This window comes from Vidua macroura, chromosome 8, assembly GCF_024509145.1.
Source record: "Vidua macroura isolate BioBank_ID:100142 chromosome 8, ASM2450914v1, whole genome shotgun sequence".
Lineage (NCBI taxonomy): Eukaryota > Metazoa > Chordata > Aves > Passeriformes > Viduidae > Vidua > Vidua macroura.
In genome coordinates this window covers 6,064,635-6,090,158 of record NC_071578.1, presented here as the reverse complement: position 1 = coordinate 6,090,158, position 25,524 = coordinate 6,064,635, and the positions used below count along the sequence as shown (strand labels likewise).

Genomic DNA, 25,524 nt, shown 5'->3' with positions numbered 1-25,524 from the left:
CACATCTTCCGGAGCTTTGTGCACTGCCTAACACTGACTCCTCAGCTTTTTTTCTGGGATTCAGAGCAACACAAATAAGTACAAGTCTCCATGAGGCTGAAGGTTTCAAAATCCAGCTGATCATTTCTTCTGGGTCTAATCACTAAACCCAGGACTGTATTGGAAGACTCCAGACATTTCTTTAAAACTCCTGGATGAACAACAGCACCCCAGATACAAACATTATAAACTTCTTTCTTTTGGCCTTTTTGTTAGGAGTTTTAGTTTTGCTTCTCCTGTAGATGTCCAAGTTTTCAAATTCCCACAGTGACCCACAAAGGGATGCCATGAAAAGCTCTAAGGATGGGGTGCTGCTTCTCTCTACAGCAAAAAGGAACTTGTTTTGTTCATCTGTGTCAGCAAAAGGCTTCATCACACCTGTAAATTTGTGTTTCTTGGATGACAGCTACAAGGGCCTTGCTTGCCTGGGATTAAGGAAAGTGGGGAAGATGTAAAAAAGCTCCTGGATGTGACACCAGAAATGGCTGGAGGTGATAGATAAGAGTGTGAGAAGCTGATGAGACAGACAGCACAGAGAGGAAAGTCTGTGTTCAGGGGTAGTGGCAGAGGAGTTAGGTGAGGAACAGCCAAATTTCACATAATTGAGGGCCTGAGCTCCTGGTGGGGAGCAGAGCCAGCATTGCCCAGGTACTCAATCCCATCTGTGACCTCAGCTGCAGAGCTGACAGCTGTGACATCCACGGGCAGAGCTGGGTAACAATTTCATGCCCCAGCCCTGCCAGAATCAGCTCATTCATTTAGTGCTCAGCCCATTTCACACCCGGGGTGTTCTCCTTTGTTTAGGAGCAAAGCAGACAAAACCCACATCATCTGCCTGCTTGAAAAAATAGAAAATATTCTCTTAATCAACTGGTGTCTCATGGCTCTAAGACCAGTGATTTTACTCTGGGACAGTGACTTTCCTCATGGAACAAGGTGAGAACAGGCTGATGTGTGGGGCTGGCACCCCAGACTCAGAATTTATTCTTTCTGGATCAGTCTCTTTCACAAGCCCGAGTTCATTTTAAGAGCAAATAAAAGAGATGCCCCAGAACAGAAACAAGGAAATCTCTTAGCCAAGCATACAGGATCACTAGGACTAAGCTGGAGTACTTAAAGCCCAGCTTTCCCCCTGCTGCCTTTACACAAGTGCTCAGGAGGGGACAAGAGAGGTGGTGGATGCCCCATCCCTGAAACATTCCAGGCCAGGTTGGATGAGGCACAACTTTTAGCAGTCCACATCATTCTTGGGATTTCATTAGCAGGGTTGCTAATTAGAAATGGGATTGAGATACAAGTGAGCATTTTCCTCCCAGGGACAACAAATTGACCAATACTCACTAAAAGAAGCAGTAAAAAGCAGGATGTGGGTTCTGTGCCATCTGGGCAGTTTCCACAGAGAACGTGACTGGAGTCCTGGCAGACCTGGAGGAATCCACCTGGCTTCTAGTCAGAGAATGTGTTGCAAGATACATTTGTACCTTCATGTTTCAGATTTAAGGCACTCCCTAAGCTCAGAATTTGGGGTTGATGGGTGAGAAAGGAGCAGTGTCCAGGCCTCTCCAAACCTGGGAGCAGCCACTGCTTTCAGACTGAGCTGAAAGGCTTCACATCCTGCAAAGCCTCGCTTGCCAGGAACAGCAGAACTCCACAGGCTGGCAAAGGTGAGCCTAAAACTTCATCTCCACGAGATGAAAATCAAGAAGAACTCATACAATCTTTCCCTGGCAGAAACAACAGCAAAACAAGCAGCCCTTGGCAGGCAAGAGATGCTCTGCAATGCACTTTGGGAAGTGCCCTGCAGTTGTACTGACACGACCTGCTCAGCTCAATAACTGCCACGGAACAGAGAGCAGGCAGTGGGAAGGTCAGGTGGAAATTAGATTCCAAAAGAGACACTGCACATTTAAAATTCTCCAGCCTCGGGAGGACAGAATTGAGTTGTTTATCCAGGAGGAAGCATGTCTGGCTAACATTGAGTTTGCATTTAATTGGCACTGATGAACAATAAAGTTGCAAACTCCTTTTGCCAGTGCATGAATGTGCAGAAAACAACCTGCCACAGAACATTATATAGGAAATATTGTCCTTCAGCATCCTGCAGCCTTCTGCCATGTGAATCACAGCCCATTTAACAATGACATGGATGCTGGGCTGCTCAGGGGAGGGAAAGGCAGCTCTGACCATTACACACCAGCCAACATCATTAGAGTCAATTACCCTATTAGCATTGAAACAGACCTGATACGTGCACAGGGAGCCTCAATGCTCTTCAAGTGCTGCTCTTCAATTGGAGATCAAAAACGGGCCCAGGAAAACATCCAGCTGCTTACAACCAGCACTCAGCACCCGGCAGCATTGGGTCCCTAATTAGGATTTAATAAGCTGGTAATTGTAATGGCAGCGGTCTCATTAGCCCGATACCTCATTACTGTGAGCACAGATCAAGTTGAGAAAGCCAGTCAACCTTGCAAGCCTTTCCAAACAACCAGACAAGAGCTGATTAAAGCAAGCGCTGCTTTTGAGGCAGTTCCTGATGAAAAGTCCAAATTCACGGCCAATGGGAAACCAACAGTAATTTGTGTCACTCTTTTAAGGAACATCTTTAGTGAGAGGCATGGGACCAGGAAGTTTCTTAATGCTAAATAAATGCCCAAAATAAAAAGGAAGAATTTGTAGTCAGCACTACAAAATAAGGAGCACCGAACTGGAACAATGCTTGCCCCAAAGACAGTCCATGGAAATTACTAATGGCTGTTCAGGGTAAAATCTCTAAAGCAGACCAACACATTTCTGAATCTCAAAGAACTGCAGGGCCCTTGGTTACTCTCTGTGTTTATTGAAGCTGTCACTTCAGGTGCACACTGGGGCACTGCTCAATAGCAGGTGAAATCACGCTGCCTTGTCTCTGCAGTGCTCAGAGTGTCTTTGATCAAACAAATGTCTGTCTGCTGACTCTCATCTGCCTCTGTTTGTGCAAGATCATAGCTAAGGGTCCAAAATAAAGTCGTGCATTTATCAATAACAGAAATGCAACATGTTTTATAAATACTTTTGATTTCAGGAATTTAGATAAAAAACTAGACTATTTCATTAACAAAACTGGAGCACAGATGCCATCTCATGCTGGGTAATCCCCTAGAAACCAATCAATCAAGAACTTCTGAACACAAATCAAAAAGCCTTTAGGCTCTATTGCTCACCTTTTTTCCAATCAAAAGCATTAAGTTTACTGAGGCTAGGATTTTGCAGCAAGTCATTTTATACCACCTTTTCATCTCAAGAGAGCAACATGAGCAGAGAGTTGGTAAAATGAATTCAAAATAATAAATTCATTAAAAATAAATATCAAAGTGGCTTCATGAAAATCAAATCTCTAACAAAAAAAGAACATTTCTGAGCTTGATTTCTAAGTATCCAACTAGAAAGTTTTAAAGTTCCTGTGAGTGGTTACCAAGGCAGAGGCATGTAAAAAATCTTATACAGGAGGGAACTGAAGGATTAACCTTTTTTCTTTATTCTTTTGAAAAGATGCCTGCAGAACAAATCTTTATATAGGCTGCCTTTCAGTCATAAAATACCTTGACCTACCACAGAGAGAAAACTCTACTCTTAGCCTTGTGGGTAATTTTGGGATGGCAGAGGAGCAGCAGCCACCACATGGGCTGTCACTGGTATCACTCGGCAGCTGTTACCTCCCTGTTCACAAAAGTAACAATGGTCATGGCCACCAAAAATGGAGGAACCCCTCAGGAGCCTGAAAATGAGAGTTTTTAAGCAGTTGAGGGGGTCTTCTTTACTATGCTGATATCAGCACTAGTACTTCCAAGAGCCACGGGCTGGTGTCTGCCCGATCCTGCAGGAAGCTGGTGCAGGGAGGACACCCAGCAGAAATCCTCTCCCGTGCCTGGTTTTGTGTCTTTCAGCATGAGGAAATACATATCTTTGTGGGAAAAACCCCAATGAGTTTTGATAGGTAACTTTATGGCATTATACCTTTTGTTCCAGTCCCAAGGTCTCCTTTCCTTCCCTTAAAATGAGATTTTTCGTGGTGTAAGTCAATGACCTCCACTAAGCAGAGCTATTCACTAACATCAAAATTAATGTTAATGCTAGAGTAATGCAATTTATGGACAATTCAAAAAAGCATTCAGCACTTACAATTAGGACATAATTACGAGTTTGAAAGGAACCCAAATAACTATACCTGTTTTTCCTCACACAAGTTACTGGTCTGACAGCCCCTTGCAAAACAATTCCTTCTGGAGTAATCAAGTAGAGAAGTCCTGGTCTTTCTAATGGCATTTTGTGTAACATTATGTTGCTACTGGAACCCACAGGTTTCCCTATATTTACCCAGAGGCCAGGCAGCTCTGTTATCTGATGGAAAAATCTGTCTATCCATGCACTTAGAGGCTTGACAAGATGGGATGAATTTTGCCTCCTCTGCCCAAAGCAGCTGGGCATTTACATCATGTACTCAGCAGCACTGTGCTGGCTGTGGGGGCCAAGGAATGGCCCAAAGAGCACCAGGCAATCTGAGTTTGGCAGATATTGCAGGCTGACCACTTGTGTGGCCGCTGATGTGGGGTTTTTTTGGCTGTTTTGGTACTGCCATCCCTCAAGAGCTGTGAGCAGAGCCATTTCCTCAGGGAAAGCCTTTCCACCCCTCCACCACCAAGGCTCAGAAAACACTGCAGGCAAACTGAGCCCACAGCATCTCCTTTGCCATTCCTTGGTGAAGGAAATGATCTGCAATGAACTCTCTGATGTTACAGGCCTCAGCAGACTCTAATAAATTGTGTAATTTATTGTCTAAGCAGACTCTGTATGGATCTTTCACATGTCCCAGTTTAACACAACATCCCTATTTGGTTTGTGCATAATTTAGAGAACAGCTGAGTGCTGTTTCCTTCCTTGTGCAAGACTAGATGCAGCCACATGTCTGAGCACTTCCCTGCACAAACATCTCAGCTCAAAACTGCAGCATTTGGTATTTTGCAGGGAAGTCCTTGCAAAGTTCAGCAGAGGCAGAGCTTCAGTCTGTCTGTACCCCTGGCAGCCTTCACCACTGGTTTGTGTCACCTCTTTTCTCTGTTTTCTTTACAACCACCACTTCATTTTGTGGTGCAGGGTTTGTTCTATTGTTTCGAGGAACTTAAAGTATATTTTCTTATTAAAATATAGACAAGAAGTTACTCTGTGGTGAAACTAACCCCTAACGTGCTGAAGGAATGGCCAGCACTGCCAGCTGGCCAGACACATCCATCTTCAGCATACACATGTCCCCAAAGAGCCCCTCTGTGTCTTTCAGTAATCAGGCAGGTTACTGAAAGTTCAGTGTTTTTATCTCTTCAACTTCCAGGAATTCTCCACCAAGTGGGAATAAGCCTTTCTGATAGCTCTGAGTCAGAGTGAAAGGCAGAAAAAGTGACAGGTTTGTATGACTTGAGAATAAAACCAGAGAGAACACATCTGCAACTTCATACATATTGAAGTAGGCTACAAAAAAAGTGACAGCAAGAGAAAATCATACAATGTTGGAACCTACAAATCAGGAGAACCTGACTGACAGCACAGCAACAACTAGAGAATAACAGACTAGAATTGCTGGTAGAAAATTTAAATATATTTAAATTAATTCCCCCATTCCTGAGAAAGCAATTATGTTGACGCTAGAAGTACCTAAGATTTCAATCTGTTTTGAAATATCAAGCTGTCAATATTTTCATCCATTTTGCAAATAACCATTAAGGGGAATTAAAATGCAACATTGCTCAAGGATTGCCAGTACATCATCCACACAGGAGAGAGATTAAAGCTGCCTTGACAGCTGCAGCCTCACCCAGCTGCAGCAGATGAGCTGCCCACTCTAGAGCAGCACTCAAGGGCAGGAGCATGGAGAGAAAAGGATGCAGACAGCTCCTAACATGGTGTAAAGGCTGTCCAGAGCACATCTGGACAGCCAGAAGCACAGATCAGGACCACTTAAGCCAGAGGATTTCAGGTCATGATGTTTCTTCTCAGGAAAAGGCAAAGAGACTGTCTGGGTGCATTGCTGCTCTTCCTGAACTAAGCAGTCTTGTCCTGTCCCTGCCTTTCTCCTCCAAGCATTTGTTTTTGGAGACACACAAAGTAGCTCAGACTGTGCCCTGGGCTAGGGGGAAGATTTGAAGGTGTCCAGCATCTTCCAGTCAGAAGACACTGGACAGCTGAAATAGAGACGATATGTGAAAACCACATGAAAAGTTACAAGTTTCAGACACAACTCAGCAAGAAGCTAAAAAATACTGAAATTGTGCCCATTGGGGCACACACAAGTTTTGCACAGTATCAGTTCTTGGCCAGAGATGAGCTCTCCCAAGTGGTGAAGTGCTCCCTCCATTCTGCTCATGAGTTGACATGTCCAGCATGACCCAGGACTTTTTAAATTAGCTCTTTGTGACTCTGAAAATTCTCAGAGATTAATATTGAGGACCAAGCCTGTGGTTCGAAATTTATCTAGCCAAGAGAAGAAGTATTTCTTCTGTATGAATATCCTTCTTTTGCTTTAAATTCAGTTTATTAGCCTTAATTTGACTGATGAAAAATCAAATCAGTCACATGGTTCAATTAAAAGCAGCCAGACATGTTGGGCTTTTTCCTATGCATATGCAGCCCACAAACAAAGAGAATAATATAATAATGGCCAAAGCTTCTTTTTGTATTCAACAGAAGAAGAATTCATCAGACTAAAGCAATCTTGAACTAAGTCACTCTGAGGATGCAAACCAGCAGAAAGTTAAATTAGCTCCCCTAGGAATTAACTTCAAATTTATTGTGTTTTCAGGATGCTTTTAAAAATCAATAGAGCTCTTGAAATACTTTATATACAACCAACAGCAAAGCAGCTAAATCAGTTTCAGCGTGGTTTGTCCCACCCTGGGAATGGCTAAAGGAGCACAAGCACCATTTGGTGGCACAGTGACACCCTGCCCTCCCCAGCACACAGCTCCCAGCCAGGCTGGGCAATCCCACTCTCCTCAGAACACTTTTATCAGCACGTAGCTCTAAACTCTGGAACTCGTGAAAAAATGCCCTCAACCAGCCAGGGGCAGTCACTGCTGCTCTGGCAGGACAGTGTTTTCTAGTTTGCTCAGCTTCATTAAGCTTTCTGCTCCTTTCTTCCCCAAATCCCTTGGGAGAGTGGTGTTTTCATAGAATTACAGACTGCTTTGGGTAGGAAGGGACCTTAAAGCCCATCCAGTGTCACCCCTGCCATGGCAGGGACACCTCCCACTGTCCCAGGCTGCTCCAAGCCCTGTCCAGTCTGGCCTTGGACACTTCCAGGGATCCAGGGGCAGCCACAGCTGCTCTGGGCACCCTGTGCCAGGGCCTCTCCATCCTGAGTAAAGAATTTCTTATATCTAACCTGCTCTCTCACAGCTTAAAGCCATTTTCTGTTCACTTACATAAATACAGAGCAAAGGATAATCTTTTGTTTCCCCTTTTATTAGGCAAACCACCTCCCATCCTTGAAGGTTAGCCCTGAGCCATACACACACTGCCATTACACCTGTAATGAAAAACCTTCCTGCAGCACATGTGGAAATTAAAATAAAAAACCTTCCTGTGGCCCAGGCCTGAGGCCTTGGGGACCACCATGCACCCAGCCCCTGCATGCCCGTTCCAGCCAGGATTTGGAAACAGGAACCCACAATTTTGATTTCTTACAGAGCCCAGAGATTATAGAGCTCAGGAGGGGCACGGTGGCTTTGGCAAATGTGCCTCAAAGGTGATTCCTGACATTTGCAGATCACTGACTGTGGCTTATTTAAAGTAACAATCAGAGAAGTGTGACAATGAGGCATTGAAATGCCCCGTGGATGAAACAGCAGCAGGTGTGGATGTGAGACCTCAGCCAGAACCACTGGGGCTGCTGCACTGCTCTGCTCAGTCTCCGTCCCTCAGTTTGGACCTTCAGGTGCCAGGAGATTCTCCCAGGATGAGCAGCTGTGCTGGCAAGCTGACAACAGGACCTGGCAAGTTATAAACTTGTCAGTCCAAGTTCAGAGAGTTTGCAGCAGATTTGCAGAAACTCTTTGCTAAATAGAGCAGAGGAAATATTATGCTAAAAGTTTTTTTTTTTTTTTCCTTTTACCCAAGGAAATCCCCAATTCATCAGCAGGGCCAGAATGTGACACCACAAATTTCCACCTGAACTTTTGTCACCTGTGATGTGAGAGTTCAGACCCTTAGGTCTGTCCAGCAATTCCTATAATGGAGAAGCTTTTCCACATGAAGAAATTGCCACTGGGAAGCTACACAGCAGGAACTGATGTGCTCCCAACAGAGAGGGGTCAGCATCACATTCCCACATTCCCACAGCACTGGGGTCCTGCTCATTGCTGTGTTCACCATAAGCTGACAAGGAGGTGAACAGTGAAGAGTGAGGTTCCTGTGCCATCACCAAGGGAAGTGCAGAACATTGGCTATGAAGAGCTACAGGATTTAATTTCACTCAGCAAGGGGCTGAGAGCTCCAAACACATCTGATTGCAGTGACTTACAAAGAGAGAGGCACTGGGAAAACGTGATCCTAATTCTGCTTTCACAAGGAGGAGCTGCTACTACCCACAAAGGGCATCTTGGCTCTGTAACAGCTGTAAGAAGGGTTAGCTTGATATCCAGCAGTTAGTAAGAAAAGGCAAATTCAATGCTGGGAATTATTAAGAAATAAATAATAAAACATAATTATGCCAGAGCATGAAAAAACCGGAGATCCAGTTTTTCATTCCATGTCACATTCCCAGAGGGAAACAGGAAACAGAAGTATGGAAGCAGGATTTCACTTTATGGGTGTCTCTCCCCTGCATATCTGTAACTATGGCATTCTCTGAAGCAGATCAGAGCCATAACTGGCAAGCACATTTCACTGGAATATTCAGAAGTTGTAACTGAGGGAACAAATAGGATAATGAGATTATTTCCAAAACAAGTGGATAATCACCAGGTATGACGCATCTCTGCATTTTAAGGGAAATGATTATTCTACAGCTTGGATGGAATTCTGCTTCAGATCCATTCCAACAGACATCCAAACTGTGTACCTGAAACAACTGAGACTGTCTAAGCAACTGGGAACAGCAGGTGCCTGCTCTATAAAGACTTAATACAGAAGTAATTAAGAAAAAGAACCAAGCAGGCCTGTTTTCCTTCTGCTCTTGTACAGGTAGGACTGGTCCTGTCTGCCAAGTTCTCCTTCCACGAGGTGGGTTCAGATACCAGCAGCCATGGCCAGTAACTGAGACCCCAAACCAGAAATCTGGGAGCACATCCATTTACAGATGGGTGGTACCTGCTGGAGAAGTCTTTTGTTTCACATTGACCACACAGGGAATTTGAGTCAGGAATAGATAATCCTTAGATTTCAAGCCCTGACCTGTTTCAAATGGGCTGAATGTCACTGCTCAGCCACTTCTGCCACAGGAACAGGCAGCTGCAGAGGTAAGAGGTGAGTTTTACAGTCCATCAGCTCTCCCATGGTGACTGTGTAGAGGCATTTGGGGTGTTTGCTGGCAGTGCAATTCACTCCATGGTCAGTGGATGTTTCCACAGGACAGCAGTGTGACATTCACCCCAAGGATCACCTCAGCAGAGCCTTCAGACCTATCCCACCTATCCCATCATTGAACAGGAGCTCTCATCCTGGCAAAGTACTTCATGCACAGGGCAGCATCTACCAGCCATCCTGAGATATTAATTAATGAACTGTTCTCTGTACAAAACCATCCAGTTTGCTGATAAATGGCCAATGGTGCAAACCATGAGTAATAACAAATAAATTATCCACTGCTCTCTAACAGAACCCAGTGCTGACCCAGGTCATGACTGAAACTGGAACAGTTTCTCGTAAGGAGCACTAATTGAAAAACAATACTAATGAGGCAATAAGTGCCATTATTAAATCCATTCTGTTGTCATCATTAGGCAAGTCAACATTCCTGTTCTGTGCTAATTAGGTCAGATAGCAGAAGCTCAGAAAAAAGAACATTAACCAAGTGTATCTGGAACATCCCAGAGACAGCCAGAAGGGATTTCTGAGTACTCATTGCCTATGGAATTTTGGAATCCCCTTAACAAGTCATTCCAGTTAGATCAAGATACATTGGTTTAATCCTTTCCCTCACTCTCTCTAAGCAAAGCTCAAAGCACTTTGTCAAGTTTTCAGCTGAGGCCAAGTCAGCAGGTTTGTCCTGTTTTGCTCATGCAGTAATGCTGATTTTCTGTCCTTCCTGATAGACAGGGGACAACTTCCCCTCACACGTGACTCTGGTCCCCATTCAAAGCCCCTCTATTTCAGTGCTACAAGGCTGAAATTTAGATTCTCCTGCCTTTTTCTTTTAACAGGCACTAGGGACATTGAAGTATCTTGCTGGGCCAGTATCACACTGACTTGTGCTAAATTTACAAAGTAAATTCCCATGGCTTGTAACTACTGGAATGACACCTGCCAGAATAAGTCCACACCTGCTTCACACCTGCCATGATTACCCATACCTGAAGTTTGTAAGCTACCAAAAAGATCCTTGTTTATCCCAGATTAAATCCAGGATGGTTGTAGTCAACCGACCCTAAAGGCCCTGTGAGCTGAACTAAGTGCCCTCTGGATACCTTGTGCATGTCAAGGCAACACACAAAAATAAAAAAACCAAACCAAAATTCTTTGTTATCTCTCTGCTGGAGCTGGGTTGATGACAGGAGTCAAATTCAAGTGGTTGTTTTTTATTCCATAGTTCTACAGAATACTCCTTTCACTAGGGTTGTCACAGTGTACATGAGAAACATTTTTCAGTCACTCAAACATGCCCCTTGTAGTTCTTGGGGGTTTTGTTTGGTTTTTGTAATTTTTAGAAAGTAAATAATCATGTCAGTGACAAATTAAAAGGGATGAGTTTGGCCGATCACATTTCTATCAAATGACAGGAGTCATTTGCATTAATGCATTAATCTGTAAACATTTCCCCAACAACTGCAGGAAGGAGATGCAGCTGAAGAAGAGTTGGGTACTTACTTGGTTAGACCCCCAACCCCATCATTTGTACCAAAGACCATCTTAACCATGTATCAACAACTGCCAACCATTAGTCAGCATGCTGAATTTAAATATTTCAACTTCTCAAATAAAGAAATGAAATTAATCTAAAAATATTTTAATGTAGCAAGCTTGGCTATAGAACCAGTGCAACATAAAAAGGACACCCATTGTATAACCAACTTTACTGCTTAACACAGTAAGCTACAGATGCAACAGATTCACCACAAGTTATTTGGTTAAATTAAATACTGAAGTTAGGATCATGCTGTTGGTAATTCTGGTTTTACAGTACCAATGCTCAAGTTGGCTGAGTTAGTTTGACTGTAAGTAAAATGCAAGTTTACAGAGAAACAAAATAATTTAGTATAGCATCCTGTATTCTGTTCCATGCTAAATCACAATGATAATGTCTTCAACAGATAAATAACATTTCAGCATTATGTAAATAATGCCAAAACATACAGGAATTGTAATGCCAAATTTACAACATAATACAGTGCTTAACAAACAGATTCCTCAGGCATGGGGGCAGTGGTGACAATGCTAAACAGGACTAGAAGCATCCAAGCCCTACTCAGTGCATACACAGTGGACCACACTGACAGGAATGCTTTACCTTTTGATGGAATTGTCACTCTAGGAGTTTGTGTCCCAAACATAATGCAGTGGAAAAGGAATGTTAAACCCTTGCCTTAGACATGAAGCAAAAGCACATGTAATTTACAAACCTGAACCAGTAAAACCACATTAAGACCAGAGAAAAACTGTGATCACTTGACAGAGATGGCAGAGCTTGGTTACTGTACTGTGTGAACCAGGATGGCAATGAAGTTGTAAACAAATTTAACCAAATTAGGTTAATGCATCTATTCTTAACTCAAGAATATTGCCATTTCAGCAGTGATTTTTAAAGCTAAGGACACTATCAGAGGTTTTATTTTTGTTTAAAGCCAAAACTTTAAAAGCCAGGAAGATGGCAAATTATTTTTGTTCCTTATTAGCCTTCATTAACTTCTCCACAGCACACTTCAACAAAATTTTCAAACCCCCTGATTTTATCTAATTCTGCTCCAACTTAAGTAGCTGGTAGCAAAGTTGAAGCAGGAACTACCAGCACCTGAAAATCCCTTTCAGAGAGGCTTGGTTTACACCACTGGGGATGAGCTCAGATTGCTGGAATTGTTCTACATTGAACAGAAAATACTGAAGTATTAGGTCTTACTTGGAAAAGAAACACTTCCTCAGACTTAAAGAGGCTTTGCAAATATGCAAAGAAAGACACAGGAAAATCATATTTGATTCTGTCAATCCCAGCAGTGTCAAACTCATTTCTCCTCCCCACCCTCCAACCAAACCACATTGCCAAAGTGGCTGGTGAGACACTGATGGAATTAAATCCTCTGACACAAAGCCTGGATACAAAACAAAAAGAAACTTTGTCCCTGCCGCATCTATTTTTTTCTTTTTTTCTTGCACTTTTTAATGAACCCATACAAGCATGAAAGGAGTTGTGTTGGTATTTTGTCTTGTTTTTTAAAACAGGCATAAGAGTTGTGCCAGACAAAACTGAACAAACTTTTATTTCATTTCAGAAAGATTGTTTTATATTACCAACCTACTTCTCTTCATAACTAAAACTGTTAAAAAATAAATCCATAGTAATGAAAAAAAAAAAAAAACCCAAACCCTGTAATAAAACTGCTTTTTCAAGTATGTTTCTCCCCTCATGAAAGAGCTGCATTAGCCATACTGCTGACTAAAACCCACATCACAATGAGCAGAATTAGCCCCTAGGCCCAGATCCCCTGGAGATGGGCTCAGCTGGATCTCCAGGACACAAAACTGGAGGCAGGAGGCAGATGGGCACATGCACACTTGGTATCACTCCTGAAATCCCTGACTCTGACTACATCCACTGTCACAGCTCCATCACATCCCCCCAGCAGGAGAAATGGCACAGGAGCCACAGAGTGATGTTGGATAGGTACCGTTGCTCAGCCCAGTGCAAATCTTGTGCTGATGGAGATGCACTTTGCAGAGCTACCAGACTGGAGAGTTTTGCCCACAATGTTCTTACAGAGCACAACATAAACCATATCCTGGTCTTTTGTTCAGTCTGGAATTCTCATCTTCATCTACTGCAATTATGGAATCACAGAATAATCTGAGCTGGAAGGGACAAGGATCATCCAGTCCAACTCCTGAGGCCAATGAAATATCAGTGAGGGAGATTCTACAAGAGTTGGTCCCTGCATTAAACACTAATACACGTGAAAAATAACTGGGGACAATCTTCCAAGTCACTATTAGTGATGGTGACAGGTTCAACTTTTCTTCCTTCCTCCTTATTTTCACTTCCTATTAATGCAAGAGAAAAGTGCAACTTTGCAGCATGTTTGTTCACATCAAGTTTTTCCTCAAGAACACATTTTGCAGTAACAAAATATGGTCTATAAAGTTGCAAAGTGCACAAGCTGAAGGCACAGAGTACAAACACATAGGAAAACAGATTTCAAAATACCAAACAACAAAAAAAAGAGATAAAAGAAAAATCTGGAATTCAAAACTCCCTGACAGAAGATACATTTATATGGGACCAACTCTTGAAAGGTGACAGGTTTTAAACTAACAAACAAATACTGCAAAATAATGAAATTTTATTCTTATTATTTAAGTAGAAGCTCCAGAAAATAACTTGAAGTTTAAAATCTAATACACTGACATGTTAACTAGTTTTAAGAACGTCCTTAATATTAAGAAAAGAGTGCAAAAAGGATTCTTCCGTTCTAATGCTTTTGGAAGCTGCTGATTTTGGCTGCCCATTCCCACTTTGAAAGGATTGTTTTTCAAGGTGCATTCCTCACAAAGGTCACAGAAGAGCTTGTTGATAGACCAGACCAAGGAATTTGTCTTTCAAAGTCATTCCAACTGTAGCAGCAACTGACATTTTAATATATAAAGAAGAAAGTCCAAAACTCTTCTTTGAGGCATAGTTTGTGTCAGAGCTTGAATATCAGCAGTTGCCAAAGGAGGCTCCAGATATCACCTGTGCTCCTCCAGTGTCTGTTCTGGCTAGGAATAGAAGCTGATCCAGTATATTCACTATCTGTATCCCCTGGAGCTTGCACAAGCTGACGAGCCATCTGAAATTAAAGAAGAAGTTGAGAAATTCCCTCACGTTAAACTTTCACATTACGTCCCTTGCCAGCCTTCCCCCAAAACACAGCAGTGTCTGCAAAACATTCACACATAGATGTCCATTCAGTCATTTCAGCCTACAATAAGAATTCATCATAAAACGGACATTTTATGGTAGGGAATAAAGTGAACATACTCAGCTGAAAGTACATGAGGAAAGTTGGGGGTAAGAGCAGAAAGTAATAATAAAATAAAATGAGCAGAAGTTATCAACAGTACCAGAACAAATACCATTCCCCAGCGGCTCCACATCCAAGCAGTTTGTATCATTTCTTGGCATGGCAAAGGTTACATTGCAGACAGCTGTTCCATGTGGAGATGCAGCCTCTGACACCTCCCCACCCTGAGAACCCAGAATTCCACCAGGACTTGTCTGCCCAAGCTGTGAGGGCAGGGCTGGATCTGAACTTACTGTAAGCTAACTCTTCTCCAGCTCTCTTGCGTGACTGGTCACCTCTGCGGGAGAAGGTAAAGAAAGATGTTTTCAGGATAACCTCAATTAAAGATGTCCCTGCTCCTCTGGACCTTCAAAGATCCCTACCAACCCAATCATCCTGTGATTTTCAAAACAACAGTGAAACACCTTAACACAATCAGCAGCTTCTAGAGATTTAAGAAAAAAAAAAAAAAAAAGCAAACATAGCAACAATACTACTACTGCAGGAATCTGAATTTACTGAAAGTGTAAGATTTAATTAGCTCATCCTTTTGCTACACACAGTAGGCTTGATCTCATAGGATAATTTTTTACAAAATGAAGACGAGGAAAAAACGTTCATATGCAGTTGGAGCTTAAAACATGCATAAAATTGTCTTCCTCAGTTTGAACTCCTCAACCAAACTTTATAGAACTATGTGAAAAAACTCTGTATCTCTCAGTCTGAAAAGATGCTCCTGAATCTAAGCAAGTCTTGGCATTTACAGACTCTAAGCAAGTCTGACTCTAAGCAAGTCTGAGCTGACAACACTTGCTCTTTAAGCAGAAGATTTTAGCACTTCATGGTGTTGATAAGCTGTTGTTCTTCAACTAGAAGCTGATGTGCAATTACTGCTGCTGAATACACCTCACTGTGCTGTGTTCCTCATGGTTATTGCTTTCAATCTTAGTAATTCTGTAGGTGGCTGATAATAGTTCTGCTTACAAATGCATTTCACCAGTTTCACACTGCTTAGAGAACCAAACGTGACATTTCAAGTACTAACAGTCTATATCCACAAAACCAACTGGTTTTTTGAAATGCATTTTGCCTTGCAATGGTCAGTGTCCCTTATTACCCTTCCCAGCCTTTCATACAGTCTCTCATCCTTACAGAACCAGCCAAAGAACTTCACAGCCAAGTCTCTCATTTTCAGGTAACTAAAGAAAAACATTTTTCAAACCAGTTGGTTTTGTGGATATAGACTGTTGGTACTTGAAATGTTACGTTTAGTTGTCTAAGCAGTGTGAAACTGGTGAAATGCATTTGTAAGCAGAACTATTATCAGCCACCTACAGAATTAGTAAGATTGAAAGTTTGACAACACCAAATTGTTCCCTTTTCTGTTTTGTTCTGTACATTACATTCTTTTGTCAGCATTATATGCCTACTCAGTTACAAAGTCTCACACTTCTATTTCTTGGGCCAAATGCACTGCTTTTCTCAGCCCAGGGTCTCATGGTTTTACTTTTATGCTTATCTCTCAAAAAATTCTTTTCCTCAACAGCCAGCCTTTACAAGGTTTGCACCACATCATTTGCATTTGGGTCAATGGTACAGCTCTGCACTCAATAATTTACCAAGCTCTGAAGAGAGAGATGACCTTTGAGGAAAACCATTGGGTATGAAATCCAGAAATACACCTAACACTAAACATACCCATATCTAGTGGGTGTTCAAACTACAGGGCCAGACTCTCAGCATTGCACAGGTAACAGGAAAAATGAAGGTGTTTTCTCCTTATGAAGAAATGAACCTCTTGGGAGTAGAGCACGAGGCTTCCCCAGCCTGATCTTACATTTTGAGAGTACTGCAGAAATGGTGAAAAGTGCTGTGCCTTTGTCTGGGCAGAAAAATAGAACAGCACAGAGTAACAGGCACAGCCCATAGGGAACAATTTACAGTATGAACATTTTCTGCTGTGTCTTTTACTGTTTGTTCCTCTCCCTTTTCCCCCTCCCCAATTCAATATTCAGATAGGAAATGTCTATTTAAAATAAACACTTTTCCTGTATAAATAATTGTGAAAGTGGAGTAAGGAGAAAACTAACTAAATTTTCAGAAGCACCACAACTGAAAGAGAGCTTATAGAAAATAAACAGCCAAAGTAAAGGTTGAACTTGAACAAAAGCATGATCATGCAGTAGAAGCACAACCAAAACCAAGAGATGCATGAACTGCAATCAACCAGATCAAAAAATGTTAAGCCTTACAGTCATCTACTTTTTAGGTACCATCTGCAGGGCTGTTAGTGCTCAAAAGACATTGAAAATAAGGGCATATTTCAGATACTGAATTGTGAAGGTTCTGCATTAACTCTTAAATTATTTCTTCAGTATTTTTAGGTTTTTATCATTTCAGCACTGTCCTGCACAATCACCACTAAAGATTAATAATTATTACCTGGTAAATCCATTCTGAATAAGCTCTCTTTGAAGTTTCTGGTCTTGAGCAGCATATTCATGAAGCTCAGATTCCACAGCAGGGGGTAGAATATTTGGGATGAATTTAGAAAATAAAGCTGGTGCCATCTGTACCCATTCTGTAAGAAGAGAGAAAGCAATAACAAAATACATGGAAGAGATATTTTGTGACATTTTTACTGTTTGACAAATGTAACTTTATTTTGAATACATATTAGGATCTTGAATTAAAAAAAAAAAAGGAAAAAAAACTCCAAATCCACAGAAACCATGCCTTAAAGCTGAACAAATAATGATACTGTTGAAATCAGATGTTTACATGTAGATACAAGAATTACTATTTTTCTCAACCTCATCATCAAATTGAAATTCAGTTCTTGCTGCATCTCCAAGAACCTGCTGAGTCCCTGGACACTCTTAAGGACAGGCAACTGATGATCAGCAAACTCACTTGGACAATTAGATAATGATTCTAACACTGTACTCCAGGAAATTTATCCCCAAAATGTACCCTTCTCTCCCTGAGCCTTACTTCTAAAAGGCACAGTATCATACAACCCTACTCCTCCATCCCCACTTCAAAGGAATTCATGCCTTTCTCTCACTGATCTTCCAAAGCTCAGACAAACACTTTTTTAATGTTCATAATATAAGTCTAAGCTGTACTAGTTCAGCTTCAGGACAGAAATGTGATTTAGATTTCACTACACTAAACACTGTTTTACAGGAGCAAGACAATTTACCTTGAAGCTGCTTCAAGGCTTTAAGACTAAGCAAGGGATGAAAATTGGGTTTACAGCAACTGTATAGGAAGTTCTGAGAAAAATAAATAGCCTTCAACTATTTCTGCAGCCAGACTTTCCACAGGCTGTAGGAGTTACCTGAAATTTGATCTTAGAAAAAAGGGATGTTTCTAAATTCACTGAGGAACATCACAAGTTTTTACAGAATTCCCACAGTCCTGCAAACTAACTGAGGGAGCACTCGACCCCCTCATCCAGAGCAGTGATAGAGGCTTTAAAAAGGACTGGCCCCAGTACTGAGCTAGGATTAAAAGAGAATTTTCTCTGGCAACATTTGGAAGTGTGACAGCTGTTAGGAACTTTCAACCTGAAGAGGAAACAAAGGAAGAGAATGAGAAGGGAAAGCCCCTGGCTGCCAGCTATGGCACTGCAGACACCCACAGGCTGCTCTAATCCCACAGCACCTTCCCTTGGCCCCAATTTCTGCTCCCCCTCCCCAGTCCCACCATACATCCAATGGAGCAATCCCACAGGGAAAGTGAGCAGCACTGTCTCAGAGGAACCTTTGCTCTGACTGATTCAGAATTCATCCCCAAGAACTAGGATCACCAAAGAACAGCCTTTTACACCAAGAAGTCTATCCTGGGTTCTTCAACTATTCAAAATCTGGTTAGTCCCATGGTACCAACCCAAAGCAGTGTCTGCTGTGCTGTGGACAGCAAGACAGGGATCACCTGAAATGGAAAACTGTGAAATCTTAAGTCCATCACCTACAATACCAAAGAACAATCACGCTGAATTGTTTTCAAAAGAGCAATACTTTTATATTTATGTATACACCCTTCCTATCTTTAGTTCTGAACCCTTTCTAGAACTGAAATTAGCATTGATGGAAGTATGTTCATTTTGCTGATGTAAAAATAATCTTTGCTTACAGAAAGTGCATTTTGTACATGTAGAGTCCACTTTATTCCTGGTTTCTACACATGCTAAATATTGCACTAAAGCTTTTGGTAAAGGATTCCCATTCTCATTTCTATTTCCATAAATGGGGACTGCAAAAATAGACTGAAGCTGAGGAACAATGCTCTCAGGCACGCCACAGTAAGAAACTGTCAGTACTGTAAAAGGAAGGGAAACAGGTACCATTTATTTATGGATATTGTGAACACTTCCTGTTTCTAATAACTTCTCAAATACAGGGTAAGGCCCTCCTCAGTTCTCCAAAACTTGGAAGATTCTCGTACAAAATTGATTAAAATCTGCAACACCATCTTCCTTTCAAGATAATTGTTGTAGCATAAGATGTCACAAAATATTCACAAGTCAAATTAAGCTCTTCCATGAAATAATACCTACAAAACAATGGCTTCATAAAAGAAACAGTCATTCACCTCATGCCAAACAACTGATTGTTTGAAGAGTGACTCTCAATACAACTTCCACCATTTCTAAATTTCCACCATGAATGACCCATTAACATCCTTCTTTCCTTATTTCTACAGAGAAGGAATGCATCTTCCCTTTGTCTATGAACAGAGGGCTGGGATTTTTGGTTTTTTGGTATGTTTTTTTTTTTTAAGCATTTGGTATTCACATGGTACCTTACCCAGGTGACAGATAGGGCAACAAGAACCAGGGTGGAACTGAGCATTAGATGCACAAAACACAACAGGCTTTGACTGCTAACTGTGCATTAGTTAGAGAGAAGACACATTTTGGCAAACAAATGACAATCACAGGATGAGATCAGTACAAACATTTTTCCTTTTTACCTGGTCGTAGTGTATACAGGCCTTTCACAATATTTGCCATGGTTGAAGGAGTTATTTGAAACGGTGTTGACTGAGCTTCCAAAAGTAAAGCTGAAACAAAATTAACACAATCAGCAACTTTTCCAACCAAGAAATACAGGCTTTTACACATAAGATTTTTTTAAATTAAAAAATACAATAATCGTGCTTTTTTTGGCATCTGATGTCCTCAAAATTAAAACAGCCACATATCTGATCTCAACTTATTCTCAAGAGTAATAAAACATCACCTTTAGATAGAAGCATCCTGCTCAAATTATGTATAGTGAAAATACGTAATAATTTCTTTTTCATCCATTGGAGGTAGCAGAGGTTCAGCAAAACCAAGCAGGAGATAGCTTTAAGTATTCAGACACAGAACTGAAGCAAACTCATACCAAGTGTGTCAAACACTTGAAGATCCACAGATCCTTACTTTACAGCATTTAGAATCGTGCACACAAAACTAAGATGGATTCAAAGTCTATGCATTTGTAGTGCAAAAATTACAAATGTCCCAGAAGAAAAGTTGTTCTTTTAAACACAAGTTAATAATTGCACCTTCCTCTTGAGGGAAAACCTGGCAATAGCACATTTACTGCTTATGTTATAATGTACAGGATTTTATCCTTATTTGTATTTATATGAGCTTTGTACATACATCTGAATTACAAAAACACACACACACACAAAAGAAGGAAATTAAGAAAGTGTAAAACAACTGCGTCATCTTGATTTTTATTTCTCTACCAAGCAGTTGAGCACCTTTCTGTGCCCACCACAGGAGGAGAAATGACTCTTACAATTCTACCCAAGGGACATGTCTCTTGGGCTTACATTGGAGAAGCTCTGCTTTTTAAGCTTCAGAGCATCTCCAGTTCTGGCTTCAGCATCTGCCACTAGAACACTTAAATAGAAAGAAAAATCTTCAGTAGCACGTTTTTTCTTCTCTTTCTGAAACTATTTAAGTGGCTCATGTCATAGGGAAATGAAAACAAAGTACTTTTTTTTAACCTTCAAGTAATCAAAGTTGTTATATTTAACTGTTATAGATGAATTTGTTTTACAAAGAGCCGTGTTAAAAGTGCTTGCTCATTTCAGCAGAAGCCTTGAGGGTATGAGAGCCTGTGATTTGTTCTGTAATGACATATTTACAGCCCCTTTCCTAAAGGTTTGTCAAACAGCCTCTTGGCAGCCAAGAAAGCTGGAAATCATAGAATTAAAATGGGCATAGTGCTTTATAATGTGACAGCAATGCACAATCCAAACAATGTGTGTGCATATATAAATATTTATATCTTTAATTAGACTGCAGCCACTTCAGCCTAAGCATCACCAATAGATTTGCAAAGTAACCAAAGAACTGTGAATTTTTTCTTCATAGGTAGACACTGAATTAGGCAAAACAAATTATTTAAAACAAAAAATACTCATTACTTGATTGCAGCTTCAGAAATTAACATTTCTTATCTTGCTTTCTGCAAATGCACACATCACCTGCTACAATGCAGATTTAAATCACTTACTCCTGATTTACAGTCAATAAATACAAACATGGCAGCATCATGTTCAACAAGATAACAAAGTAATAGCATATATTTCCTGATTCTTAATAAAGAAAATTAAAGAACATCGTGTTCAATAAGCCATACAGTATGAACTAACCCAGCTTGTCCAAAAGCTGGACATCAAGCCTTGAAAAATGAATAGGACTTTTGTTTTCAGAATGATTTCCCTAAGAGCAAACAAGACTCCTCTCTGGATAGAACCAAAAGATCTCAATGTAAATTTAAATTTAAAGTTGTAAATTAAGATGCAAAGATGTAAAACTTCTTTGCACACGAATTCATTTTCAGTTTTGTAATAAAACAAACAGACATTCATTCAACCCTGTATTACTTCTTGAGAGGCTCACTCAAAGAATAGAAATTTTAGCATGTCTGGCTCTGCCAAACATGCTGAAATTACCTCTGTTGTTATTTTACAATCTTACAAAAGACTAACAAATACTAAGGCTTTGACTCTTGCTTTATTAGAATAATTGGTCAGTCTACAACACAGAAGTTGCACAGACTCCTTCTACCCAGAACTGCACCTGCAGCATTTACAAAGATAGAGGAGGGAGAGGCAAAATAAAACTGAACCTCATCTGAATGAGAGTGGCAATGGCACCATGACTACCTCCACAGCTCTCACAAATTAATACCACATTCTACAGACTAAGTAACTAACATGTAAACCAGTTAATTAACCTGGAAAGAGTCTGGAAAATAACTCCTGACAGAATCAAAGAAGAGAAGTGTGGGTTCCCATGATGAAAAGTATTAAATGCAGAAAGATACAAAATGCTTTGAAATGTTCTTGAACACAATACCCAAAATGGCCTCAAGGATTCCTGAGAAACAGTGAATGAACAGTATTGGAATAAGTGAGGTATGAATGTGCAACACTTCAGATGCTCTGCAGTAACCAAGTTACCCCAGTACTGCACAGTAGCACGGGAGAACCATGGCCCTTGATGAACATTTAAGCTACTTCCTAATTACAGTGAAGCACTTGGGGCAAGATCCAGAAGCCCAGTAATTCCAGGAGTAGCAGATGATATCTCAACAAGTTGAAATTCACTTGTTTGTAATTCAAGACTGACTTGCAGAAACTAGGGTTTAGCTGTTCTAAAAAGCATTTTCTATCCTTCAACATTCCCTTGAAAATAGATTTCTTTTACTTGCTGAAGATGCAAGTTTTCTGGCAGAAAAGTGAAATTTTGCATATTAATACAAGGGCTTTTTTCCTCCCTTTGTAGTAATCAAACAGAATTTCTAAGTAAGCTATTTTAACAAATCATACCTAAGTATGACTTAGGCAGATGTGTTCAAAGTTGTAACTACTCAACAATGCACCTTAAAAAAAAATAGAAACCATATTCCCACTAAAAGCAACCCCAACAGCTTCCACACCCTGGCATTAGTCAGCTGCTGCTCTCCAGTCTCCAACACCAGCAGAACCCATTGCTTAACATAAACAGATGCTGGAGATCTTTGTCCTGCTGTACAAACTCTGCTTTTTATAATTCCACTGTGTATGCCATGTCTGTATTATTGTGCAGAGTGACAACTTCAATGCTTCCAGGGAATTGAGCCCTTACATAAGTGCACAGCATTTCTTCCTTCTTGGGAGGATCTGCAGATCCCATGGAGTCAAATCTGTAGTAGGATAAATTACCTTTCCTTCAGCCAAATTGTTCAGGGTCCATCTGACCACAGAAACATTTCCACCTCACTGTGATAAAATCCCATTCACCTCAAAGATGGTTCCTTTAGCCCAGTCCATGCAAAGCACTGGATTGAACCCCAATGCCAAAAGCAATTAAACAGGGAGGGGGAACTGCCACAGCTGCCAGCCAAAATGCAGCTGAAAGTTTTTGTTGTTGCCATTTTGGGTTGTGGTTTTCTGTAGGTTGGTCAGGTTTTTGTGTTTGTTTTTTATTGTTGTTATTTGGCATTTTTGGTTTGTTTGTTTTTTTTTTTTTTTTCTACCTGCTGCCTATTTTATTATTAAATTGTCTGATGAAACTTGATCATATATTACCTTTTCACTTCTTCAGTTCCTCCATGTTAATTACTGATCTAGAACTTCAAAAGCCTTTTGAATGAAAACTGACTCTCTTTGGCTTAACCCTCACATTTGCAGTTATATCAAACTCCTCATGATCCTGGGGTTTTATCTTCCTTTAAACAGAGTTAAAAATAAATTTTTACCAACTTAAATTGGTTGTAAGTTTGTAATGAATTAAACTGTAGATCAGAAAAAAAACCCATAAAAATTTTATTACTATGCATTTGCCATGAGGCCTTTAATAAAGCTACTGCTTACTTTAAAAATGTTCATTACATAGACCAAAAGCTTTATTAAGTACATAGTAAAAGTGCTACAAAATAAAAATTCCGAGTCTTAATCACAGGGAAAATATTCAGTGCTGTAAAAAGAATAAATATGAAAAACAAAGCTATAAATGTAGAGATATATGCTTTTGGACTTGTTTAATTGGAAAATAGGGTGGCATTTTCACATTTATAATTTTATGATGTCTTATTGAAATTGGAATATTATTCCTATTTCTTTGCCAAGGAGCTAGATTAACCATGGTGGTCATTACCTTAGACTGTATTCTCCAACTTAATTTGAGGTGCTGCAACTCAGCCAAGATGAAACAAGGAAAATAAGAAACGTGGCTGCAAGTTTTTTAAATGCCCTAGAGTTCTTGCACGAAAGGTTTAGTTCCGAGCCAAAATTTGCATGTAGATTGTTATTTAAAGAATACGAATGTGTTCTACAATACTTGGTAACAACCCAGACTGCTTCCAGTATTGTTACAACACAATTACTTAGTCCTTAGCTGTCAAATTACAGCTGGGACTTCAGTATTAGTGATGGCCCCCTTGAACTGCTGAGCTTGTAAATATTGATTATTCCATCAGATGTACAGAGCACAGAGGGTATAAAACATTAACAGCTACAAAAGCTCTCTTAGTTAGTCTTGCAGAGTGTAAAGGTGTCTGCTGAGGTCTAAGAAAAGGGTGACATGAATGTGACAAGAGTTTTGAAGGAATGGTTGAGTTTCCTGCAATAGTAGCATCCCAGCACACTCCCCACGGGCTGGAAAAGAAGTGGAACAATACTGCAGTTGATTTTCACTATCAATATTTGGAAGGAAAGAAGGAAGGAGAAGAAGGAAAACATTATTTAGAATCTGGTTAGAATTGGAAATTTGAAGTGATTAAACTATTTGCCAACATAAAGTAAGTTCGAAATTAAATACTGAAATTCACAATCCTGTAGATGCATAAAATTCTTCTAAAATTATTTTTGCTTTAGAATAATTTAATCCCTTCCCTACATCTCAAATAAAGGACTTTTTATGCTACAGAACCCTCTTGCCCCCCAAACCAATTACTGTCAGAAGCTGGAACTTCAACAACTTTATAGCTGGGGAAAAGAGTACATAAGCTTTTAGCTTCAGAGGAATTCTAACAGAATTCCCTGATTTAGTCTGGCACAAACCTACTGGTATTAATTGGTTTTAATTTTCTCCTAGTCTTCCACTAGGCTTTCTTCATTTTTAAGGTCCTGAGGAAGAAACCTCATTTCATTTTACCTATTCTGACACATATTCTGATGCTAATTCTAAGGACAGAGTCACTCCACAGGCCAGTAATTCTGCCTTTTAAAATATTTTTTAAAGAAAACTCCCCTTTTTTCTGTCTCATTCTTAAACTTAAAAGCAAGAAATACAGTTTATGAACATGGCAGAGTAGAGTAGTGCAGATTTTCTTCTCATACTAACTTTTCAGAGTTTTAGGAGAAAGCAAAGCAGTGTCTAGAGGCTGAGTAACATCCAGTATATTGCCGAAGGAAAGGGTCTCAGTAATGAAAAAAGACATTTTTAAAACACATTGCTTCTGTCATCACAGTAGTCACTCTGAATCCCAAACCAAAAAGAATAATGATTTTGAACTCCTGAGGGCAGTTTCTATATTAAAGCTTTAGTTGAGATTAGAAATGTGATTTTGAAACAAATTCACTGATCATCCCCACACTGCTGCTCCTTGGCTGGTATGACTGAGCTGTCTTGGAGCATATTACTTAAATTCCTTTTGGGCAAGATTAAACCAGATGTGCTCAAACTGCTACTCCCTGGCACTCTGTCCAAAGGAGCAGACATGAACAAGGAGGAAATAATACTCTCCAAAAAGCAGGGAAAGGTCAGCACTGTGTCCTCAACAGAAACAGGAAGGGGTTTCATATTCTGCTCCCTTTACACCACCCCACTTATTGATGCAGACATAGCCTAAACCATGCAATGAAACCCTCAGCTCTTCCTACAGGGCCCAAACCTTTCAGATAAAAGCCTGTGGTTATGCTGCACCAAACCTATAATGATGCTCCAGGCACTGCTGTCAAAACCAGCTCAGGACAGACGTTCAAGAACAAGATCATTTTCCTTATGAAACAGTCATTACATGTGAAGCACAAAGAACTTCTTCAATGTCAGCAG

General features: G+C 40.5%; 1 protein-coding gene and 1 long non-coding RNA gene across 3 annotated transcripts in view; one reads left to right on the top strand and one right to left on the bottom strand.

The window, feature by feature from the left end:
* Positions 1 to 806: 806 nt before the first annotated feature.
* LOC128811020 (uncharacterized) lies at positions 807 to 2,066 on the top strand. The gene is made up of 2 exons (XR_008438202.1): positions 807 to 975; positions 1,534 to 2,066. It is a non-coding gene; the product is annotated as an uncharacterized LOC128811020 (long non-coding RNA).
* A 9,143-nt stretch (positions 2,067 to 11,209) lies between these two features.
* The window catches only part of CACUL1 (CDK2 associated cullin domain 1), a 43,290-nt gene continuing 28,975 nt past the window's right edge, over positions 11,210 to 25,524 (bottom strand). For both annotated transcript variants that reach the window (XM_053983794.1, XM_053983795.1), the window contains 4 exons: positions 19,452 to 19,541; positions 16,914 to 17,052; positions 14,726 to 14,769; positions 11,210 to 14,258 (listed from right to left, as the gene is read on the bottom strand). In XM_053983794.1, the coding sequence (XP_053839769.1) occupies positions 14,218 to 14,258; positions 14,726 to 14,769; positions 16,914 to 17,052; positions 19,452 to 19,541 (314 nt within the window). In that variant the 3' untranslated portion in view covers positions 11,210 to 14,217. The remainder of the gene's footprint in view (positions 14,259 to 14,725; positions 14,770 to 16,913; positions 17,053 to 19,451; positions 19,542 to 25,524) is intronic.